Raw genomic sequence first — 10,086 nt, forward strand, 5'->3', positions numbered from 1 at the left:
TGCAGCTCCTGGTAAATCGCCGAAACCTTGCCTTCTCCAACCCATACACCCAAAATCACCCTGTCCTGAATCCCCTGTGCCGGAAGCAGCGAGAATTCGCTCACCTGCCACCTCACAAACGCCCTCACTTGCATGTACCTGAAAGCGTTTCCTGGGGGTAGCCCAAACTTCTCCTCCAGCGCCCCTAGGCTCGCAAACGTCCCATCGATGAACAGGTCCCCCATTCTTCTAATCCCTGCCCAAAGCCAGCTCCAAAACCCCCCATCCATCCTTCCCGGGACGAACCGATGATTCTCCCGAATCGGGGCCAAACCGAGGCTCCCACCTCGCCCCTGTGTCGCCTCCACTGCCCCCAGATCTTCAGCGTCGCCACCACCACCGGACTCGTGGTGTACCTTGTTGGCGAGAGCGGCAGCGCCGTCACCAGCGCCCTCAGGCTCGTGCCCAGACAGGACGCCATCGCTAGCCTCTTCCACGCTGCCCCCTCTCCCTCCATTACCCACTTACGGATCACCGCTACATTGGCTGCCCAATAATAACCACCTAGATTCGGCAGCGCCAGCCCTTCCCCTCCGTCCCTGCTACGCTCCAGAAGCACCCTCTTCACCCTTGGGGTCTTATTCGCCCACACAAATCCCATGATGCTCCTGCTTACCCGTTTGAAAAAGGCCTTGGGGATCAAAATGGGAAGGCACTGGAACACAAAGAGAAACCTCGGAAGGACCGTCATTTTGATCGACTGCACCTTACCCGCTAGTGTGAGTGGCAGCATATCCCATCTTTTAAAATCCTCCTCCATCTGCTCCACCAACCGCGTCAAATTGAGTTTATGCAGGGCCCCCCAACTCCTAGCTACTTGGATCCCCAGGTACCGAAAGCTCCTTTCCGCCCTCTTCAGCGGTAGCTCGTCTATCCCCCTTCCCTGGTCCCTTGAATGCACCACAAAGAGCTCACTCTTCCCTACGTTGAGTTTATACCCCGAAAGGTCCCCAAACTCCCTAAGGATCCGCATGACCTCCGCCATCCCCTCCACTGGATCCGCAACATACAACAACAGGTCATCGGCATACAACGACACCCTGTGTTCCTCTCCCCCCCCCCCCCCGGGCCAATCTCCTCCATTTCCTGGACTCCCTCAGTGCCATGGCCAGCGGCTCAATTGCCAGTGCAAACAACAAGGGGGATAAGGGACACCCCTGCCTCGTCCCCCAGTACAGCCGAAAGTACTCTGACCTCTGCTGGTTCGTAGCCACACTCGCCACCGGGGCTCTATATAGCAGCCTGACCCAACTGATGAACCCCTCCACGAACCCAAACCTCCGCAACACTTCCCAAAGATACTCCCACTCCACCCGATCAAAGGCCTTCTCCGCGTCCATAGCTGCCACTACCTCCGCTTCCCCCTCCACCGAGGGCATCATAATCACATTGAGGAGCCTCCGCACATTAGCATTTAGCTGCCTACCCTTCACAAATCCCGTCTGGTCCTCATGAATCACCCCTGGGACACAGTCCTCAATTCTCGTAGCCAGCACGTTCGCCAGCAACTTAGCGTCAACATTGAGGAGCGAGATCGGTCTATACGACCCACATTGCAATGGATCCTTGTCCCGCTTCAAAATCAAAGAAATCACCACCCTGGACATTGTCGGGGGCAAGGTCCCCCCCTCCCTCGCCTTATTAAAAGTCCTCACTAGCAACGGGCCCAGTAGGTCCATGTATTTCCTGTAAAATTCAACCGGGAACCCATCCGGCCCCGGGGCCTTCCCCGCCTGCATGCTCCCCAATTCTTTAACCAGCTCCTCCAGCCCAATCGGTGTCCCCAAACCAGCCACCTCCTCCTCCTCCACCCTCTGGAACCTCAGCTGATCTAGGAATCGTTGCATCCCCTCCTCCCCCGCTGGGGGCTCAGACCTGTACAGATCCCCATAGAAGTCCCTAAATACTTTGTTTATTCTCACCGCACTCCGCACCGTATTCCGCCCATTATCCCTAACTCCACCAATCTCCCTCGCTGCCTACCTCTTATGAAGCTGATGTGCCAGCATCCGACTCGCCTTCTCCCCATACTCATACGCCGCCCCTTGCGCTTTCCTCCACTGTGCCTCTGCTTCCCCCGTGGTCATCAGTTCGAACTCCGTCTGGAGGTTCCGTCGCTCCCTAAGTAACCCCTCCTCGGGGGCCTCTGCATACCTCCTGTCGACCTTTAGAATCTCCCCCACCAATCTCTCCCTCTCCCTCCTCTCTCTTCTCCCTATGGGCCCTAATGGAGATTAGCTCTCCCCTGACCACCGCCTTCAACGCCTCCCAGACTACCCCCACCTGCACCTCCCTGTTGTCGTTGCCTCCAAGTATCTTTCAATACACCCCCGCACCCGCCCGCACACCCCCTCATCCGCCAACAGTCCCACATCGAGGCACCACAGCGGGCGCTGGTCCCTCTCCTCCCCCAACTCCAGCTCCACCCAATGCGGGGCGTGGTTCGAGATGGCTATGGCCGAATATTCCGTTCCCTCCACTTTCGGGATTAACGCCCTACTCAAGATGAAAAAATCTATCCGGGAGTAGGCTCTATGGACGTGGAGAAAAAAGGAAAATTCCCTGGCCAGCGGCCTAGCAAACCTCCATGGATCCACTCCCCCCATCTGGTCCATAAACCTCCTGAGCACCTTGGCCGCAGCCGACCTCTTACCTGTCCTGGACCTAGAACGGTCCAGTGCTGGGTCCAGCACCATGTTGAAGTCCCCCCCCCACATTATCAAGCTTCCTACCTCCAGATCCGGAATCCGACCCAGCATGCGTTTCATAAATCCGGCATCATCCCAATTTGGGGCATATACGTTTACCAGTACCACCCGCGCCCCCTGCAACCTACCGCTCACCATCACATATCGACCTGCATTATCTACTACAATATTCATTGCCTCAAACGACACGCGCTTCCCCACCAGTATTGCAACCCCTCTGTTCTTCGCATCCAACCCTGAATGGAACACCTGTCCTACCCATCTCTTTCTCAGCCTAACCTGATCTGCCACCTTCAGATGTGTCTCCTGAAGCATGGCCACGTCTGCCTTCAGTCCCTTTAGGTGCGCCAACACTCCGCCCCCCCCCCCCCCCCCCCCCCCCACCCCTGCTGACTAGCCATCTCCTTTTCTAGGCCAGCCACATGCCCGCGCCTCCCGCACCCCCCAGTCCCCTAGGCGGCGGACCCCCGCCCCGACTACCTCTCCTACTTCCAGCTCCCCTTTGGCCAATGCAGTAGCAACCCAGTGTGTGTCCGTTCCCCCCCCCGCCCAATCCTCATCTCGCCATTTTGCTCCCCCCATGACACTCCCGTAAGTCTGCTGACCCCGGCCTCTCCCGCCATTCCATCGACCCCCCAGTGTGAGAATCCCCCCACCCCTTGGCAATCAGTGTGCGGTCCTCTCCAGCACCGCCCCTCCTCCCTCTCCCCCCCCCCCCCACCGGCCCCGCCCCCATCCTTCCCTACCGCGGGAAAAAGCCCGCGCTTTCCATCTGAGCTGGCCCCGCCCCCTCTGGTGCAGTTCCTTTTTTGCGGCCTTACCCCAACTCCCCATCCCCGGGCCTCCACACTTCCTCTGAGGGGGCCCTGCCCCTCCAACACCGACGCCCACACTCTCCCACAGCCCCCACATCAAATCCAATCACCCGTCCCCACCCAGCACCAAAACAAAAAGAACATCCCCCCCACGGCAAACCCTCAGTTTGAGTCCAACTTTTCAACCTGGATAAAGTTCCATGCCTCATCAGGCGTTTCAAAATAGTGGTGCCGATCTTGGAACGTGACCCACAATCGTGCTGGCTGCAGCATCCCGAACTTCACCCCCTTCCGATGGAGAACCGCCTTAGCCCGGTTAAAACCAGCCCTCTTCTTAGCCACCTCCGTACTCCAGTCCTGGTAGATTCGGATCTCTGTGTTCTCCCATCTGCTGCTCCATTCTTTTTTGCCCCATCTCAGGACGCACTCTCTGTCCATAAAGCGGTGGAACCTCACCACTACAGCCCTTGGTGGCTCGTTGGCTTTGGGTCTCCTTGCCAGGACCCGATGAGCCCCATCCAGCTCCAGGGGCCTCGGGAAAGCTCCCGCGCCCATCAGAGAATTGAGCATCGTGCTCATATATGCCCCGGCATCGGGCCCCTCCACTTCTTCAGGGAGACCCAGAATCCGAAGATCCTTCCTCCTCAACCTATTCTCCAGGTCCTCAAATTTTTCCTGCCACCTCTTGTGCAGCGCCTCGTGCGCCTCCACCTTCACCGCCAGGCCCAAGATCTCGTCCTCGTTCTCCAAGGCTTTTTGCCGCACCTCCCGGATCGCCGCCCCTTGGGCCTTCCGAGTCTCCACAAGCTTCTCACTCGCCGCCTTCATTGGCGCCAGCATTTCTGTCTTCAACTCCGCAAAGCAGCGTTTCAGGAACTCCTGCTGCTCCTGCGACCACTGCCCCCATGCTGCTTGGTCTCCACCCGCCGCCATCTTGCTTCTCCTCCCTCGCAATTTCTGCTGCACCAGAATCACTGTCTTAACCACTCCACTCCTGGTCCAATCCATACAGTGCCGGGGGAACCTTGCACTCACCTTCCCACACTGGGAGCCGTCGAACAATTGCCGTTGGGGCCCCACTAAAGAGCCCAAAAGTCCGTTCCTGGCGGGAGCTGCCGAACGTGCAACCTACCTCGGCATAGCCGCAACCGGAAGTCCCCTACATGTATTTACATTAACCCCCCGTGTACCCAGAGTGATGCACATCACCGCAGTCACAGTTGCAATGTAGCAGCACAGCCAGGTGCCCAGAATAAAACTGTTCCATGACTAGATAATGGGGCCGCGATTCTCCGCGCGATTCTCCGCGCCGCAATCGCGACCGGAGAATCGCTGTCGGTACGTGCCGGTCGGGGCCCATTGAAAGAGGCACCCGCGGCGACCCTCCACCGGCAACTGGCTGAGTTCACGCCAGCGTGATTCACTCATGGTTCCACCCGGCGGGCACTCGGAATGGCGGCTTAGGACACTGTGGGGGGCGGGGGGATCCGTCACCGGGGTGGGCCTCCAGGAAGGCCAGGCTTGCGATCGGGGCCACCGATCGGCGGGCGATTGAGATCTGGGGGTGTGTGCCTATATTGTTGGGGCTGGCCCGCTGCGTGGGTCCGCCATATTGCGCGGAGCCGCCGCCATAGGCAGTCGCCGCGCACATGTGCAGACCCGCGGCCAGAAATGCAGGGCCCCGTATCGGCAGCCAGAGCTGTGTGGAGGACTCCGGGGCCCCGCAAGCTCCCTCCAAAACGGAGAATCACCCTGAACTTTCTCCAGAAAAGTCCAGAGTGATTCATGCCCGTTTTCTCGCGGGAGTGGAGACATAACCCCATTAACAGAGAATTCCGCCCTGGCTTTTAGTGATGTTGCTTGAGAGATAAATAATAACCCGGTCTCCTTGCTATTCTTCAAAATAATGGCATGAATTATTTTAAGCAATCAGTCATTGAATTGAGAGTAATATTGGGTGATGCTTCAGACCAACATGTGGGTTTCATGCCCAGTGAACTAGCTGAAAATTAACTTCAAATGTCGCTGATCACTTCAAAGTATAACAGGATTGGCTCCAGTTGGATGTGGAATGTGTCATAGAGGCACAGTGTAGGGTGCTGAGGTGTATTGTTGGTGTATAGTTGCAGATAATGTTTGCTCTCCATCCAAAAGTGCTTACTGCCAACGTACATGGCCTCTAATTTTTCTTTTTGTGCATCGGTGACTTGTGGTTTAGCCTGCGTGGGAGCTTTTGGCTTGGAGGGAACATTGCTTATTGCTATCCCTATGACACGTGGGTTAAGATTACACGGTCCCCCTATTGCATGTCTCCCTGCAGCTGGTGTGCCGTTTAAATTGCCGTTTATCTTGGCGGGAAGGTAATATTCCACCAGGTGGGAGGGGTGTAAAATCCTGGGCCTGAAACAGGCGTATGTTCCAATTCTTAGTTGTAATGTAAGTCCCTTTAAAGAGCACAAATTTCACCTCCAAAAAAAATAAACCGCTCTTTAAGTGTAAAATACAATCTGTCGAGCAATATTCTTGTGTATTCAGGTTGTAGGTAACACCACATCTGGAGCTTACAGTTACAACACACAGCAGAGCGTGGCCTTCGCATACGTGCCGGTGGAACTCAGCAAAATAGGACAACAGCTGGAGGTGGAACTGCTGAATAAGAAGTACAATGCGGTAATTGTCCAAGAACCGCTGATACTGACTGAGCCAACTAGGACTCGAATCAAGAAGAAAAGTGAAACTTCAAGTGTTTGAGGGGCAGTCACCGAGGTTTACAGCATGAAAACAGGTTCTTTGGCCCAACTTGTCCGTGCCACCGAGTTTTTACCACTGAGCTTGTCCCGAATTGCCTGCATTTAGTCCATATCCCTCTCTCCCCATCTTTCCCACATAATTCTCTAAATTCTTTTTAAAAGATAAAATTGTACCCACCTCTACTATTGCCTCTGGCAGCTCGTTCCAGACACTCACCACCCTCTGTGTGAAAAATTTGCCCCTCTGGACCCTTTTGTAACTCTCCCCCCTCACCTTAAACCTATGCCCTCTAGTTTTAGACTCGCCTACATTTGGGATAAGATGTTGACTATCTACCTTATCCAAGCCCCTCATTATTTTATAGACCTCTATAAGATCACCCCTAAGCCCCCTACGCTCGAGGGAAAAAGGTCCCAGTCTATCCAGCCTCTGCTTGTAACTCAAACCTCTCGAACTACTGCAGTCCCTGTGTCGGCCCCATAGATAGCAGTGGGGAAAACACACTCTCAGCCATTACAGAAATGTAAATCTCGGGCTGCAAGGTTAAATGCGATGCTAATTTAGACATTCCTGCAGCAACCGCTTTCACATCTGCGGCAATTGTCTAACAAGAAGGTCTGTTCTACAAATGTTTCCCACCAGTAAATGTGCTGGCTCATGTCTCAGTATGAACCATTTGTGCTGAGTCATACTTCAGCTGGGACCAAGCTTCCGAATATTCAGGTTCCCCACCACCCACTTGCCCCTTGTGTGAGTGAATATGCCCGACCTCAGAAAAATGGCCGCACCACATTCAACATAGTCACTTCTGTTCCACAGCGGGTCTGTTGACTTTTTCCATATAGAGCACAGTGGGAAATTCTGCCTCGACGTTTACAAAGCACATTTTAGCCTTGATCGTATTGACTGAAAAGGGCAATTTGCAAATATCAGTCGCTGCAACTGATGTGAAAAAGGGTAAAAGAAATATGGCTGATTACAAACACATTGGTGCAATTTTTGGAATCAAAAGTTTTTTCCTGTTAATTCACTGATGCCCTGAGTAATTTTTATTGTGAATGTATGAATCGCTTGTTGTGAAATGTGAAAGCCCTTCACCCAGGTGGGACTAATACAATGCAAAGTTGAATATTTTATAAAGTCACCATTCTTTATCTGAATTATCCAACTAAGAAATCCTTTTCAACTTTGCTAAAACAAGGAAGAAAGGTTTCAAGGCAGCATGTGAGTTTTATATATTTTTTAAAAGCTGAAATCATTAATTAAATGATGTAAAAGAAATCCCCAATTATACCCATTGAAAAGCATAAACATCACATCTGGAATATGGGTTTATTTTGCTGGGTACTGAGAGATATTAAGATTCTAGGAAAGGGTGTTGTGGGAGCTTTCCCTCTTTAACCATGAGGTCAGATATCTCAGAGTGGCACTGAAGAAATGTAATAGGCGAACCTTTTCTAAGTCAAATAAATTGTTTCAAGCTCCGAGGTTATTTCCATGGTCAAACAGCACAGTGGTTAGCACTGCTGCCTCACAGCTCCAGGGTCCCGGGTTCAACTTTGGCCTCGGGTGACTGTCTGTGGAGTTTGCACTTTCACCCCGTGTCTGCATGGGTTTCCTCCGGGTGCTCCAGTTTCCTCCCACAGTCCAAAGAAGTGCCGGTTAGGTGGATCGGCCATGCTAAATTGCCCCTTAGTGTCCAAAAGGTTAGGTGGGGTTACTGGGTTATGGGGATAGGGTGGAGGCATGGGCTTAGGTGGGGTGCTCTTTCCAAGGGCCGGTGCAGACACGATGCACTGTAAATTCTATGAAACATTCGCACCGCCAACATGATCAGGGACAGTTCTGAGCAAGTAAGGAAATGGTCAATGAACATCGAGTAATATTCCAGCACCCGGTGGTCTGCTTTTTTATTATTCGTTCATGAGATGTGGGTGTCACTATTGCCCATCCTTAATTGTCCTTGAGGGTCCAGTTAAGGGTCAACCACATTACCGTGGATCTGGAGTCACATGTAGGCCAGATGAGGTTCGGCCGGCAGATTTCCTTTCCTAAAGGACATTAGTGAACCAGATGGGTTTTTACGACAATCGACTGTGGTTTAATTCTCCTTTTAATTCCAAATTTTTTATTGAATTCAAATTTCATCATCTGCCAAACCGTGGTGGGATTTGAACCTGGGTCTCTGGATTACTACTCCAGTGACATTACCACTGCGCCACCACTGCTGTGTTTCAGACTAAAGCCCTGCCTTAAGGCCAGGGAATGAATTGAGTAGGTCATATAGTTGGTGATCCACTCCCTGTACATCCTTCCTTTGTCAGCAGGAATGGCAATAATAATAATTTTCATTGTCACAAGTAGGCTTACATTAACACTGCAATGAAGTTACCGTGAAAAGCCCCTAGTCGCCATACTATGGTGTCTGTTCGCATACACGGAGGGAGAATTCAGAATGTCCAAATTACCTAACAGAACGTCTTTCGGGACTTGTGGGATGAAACCGGAGCACCCGGAGGAAACCATGCAGACTCCACACAGACAGTGACCCAAGCCGGGAATTGAACCTGGGACCCTGGCTCCGTGAAGCAACAGTGCTAACCACTGTGCTACTGTGCCGCCCATTATTGAATATTGGACTGAAAGAAATTTCTGCCTGAAAATGTGTTAATATTGCATTAAATACACCATGCCCTGAACCAAAGCAATGTAATTCACAAAATATCCTAAAATATCAACTTATGTTTGTTCAGAAAGGCAGTATCTGACAGAAAGACAGCCTGACAACAGCTGTCACCCTCCTTCAGGCAACATGCTGCCACTTGGTTTGTCTGATCTGTTCTGAGCAGGGTAGCTTGGGAGATGCTTCACAACTCCTGATGGTTAGACAAGGGGGGTAATAGCAAGAGTGGCCGAGTGGCAGAGGTTTCATAAGCAGAGAAAGTGAAGAATACCAGGAGCAGCACCACTTTCGCAAGGGCAATTCTGAATAGGTAATAAATGCTGTTCTAGCCAGCGACGCCCACATCCTGCAAAAGAATTTTTAAAACCTTGTTGACATTCTGACCTTTATCTACATTTAGTACTACATCAGGTGAAACCCTTACCCATGAGACAATTGCAAATGGCCATAATTGTAACATTTTTAAAACCGGAGATTACTACTGTGAATGTTTTGTTTGATTAAAAGGAATAGAATAGGAGAACAAAGTTTTTATTTGTGATTTGAAACATGAAATGTGACCTAATTTGTTTCAGTTTAATCGCTTAATCTGGGACACTGTATACAATATACGAAATAGTTTTTAATGTAGTTGTATTAACGCCTTGCAAATAAAATTGACTTATTGGATGCCCTTGGGAGATTTTCTGTTTCTTTTTAACAAATAGGATTCGGATTATGCTTAAGTTATGCATGCCTTTTATTTCCAGAACTAGCAGACAAGCAGAATACGGTTTACAGGGGAGTTAGCTGATCAGCTAAATAATGTGTACCTGTCCCTTTTTTTTTCTTGGATAGTTGATCAGGTGACCTAACTTTTCCCAGTTTCCCTGGTACGGATTGGCAGGTCAGTAAGTTTCCTTTCCTGTGACTTAGGTTCTTTCCTATTTGCACTTGCATCCCTCGGTTGAGATGCTCGTTGGTGACCTATAAAGGTTTTTTTCATCTCCCCATTTGCATACACTCTGTGCTATTGACACAAGCGTGGAGAAACCAAAGAACATTCAGCCCACAAAATTTGTTCCAACCCAGACCAGCCACAATTTCTCCC

At 51.4% G+C, this 10,086-nt stretch overlaps 1 protein-coding gene across 3 annotated transcripts in view; it reads left to right on the top strand.

Annotated features, from left to right (window-relative positions):
• Positions 1-9,669, top strand: part of dmgdh (dimethylglycine dehydrogenase) — a 249,086-nt gene extending 239,417 nt beyond the window's left edge. For all 3 annotated transcript variants that reach the window (XM_072515994.1, XM_072515993.1, XM_072515995.1), the window contains one exon: positions 6,098-9,669. In XM_072515994.1, coding sequence (XP_072372095.1) covers positions 6,098-6,313 — 216 coding nt within the window. In that variant the 3' untranslated portion in view covers positions 6,314-9,669. The remainder of the gene's footprint in view (positions 1-6,097) is intronic.
• Positions 9,670-10,086: the final 417 nt, after the last annotated feature.

Source organism: Scyliorhinus torazame, chromosome 9, assembly GCF_047496885.1.
Source record: "Scyliorhinus torazame isolate Kashiwa2021f chromosome 9, sScyTor2.1, whole genome shotgun sequence".
NCBI lineage: Eukaryota > Metazoa > Chordata > Chondrichthyes > Carcharhiniformes > Scyliorhinidae > Scyliorhinus > Scyliorhinus torazame.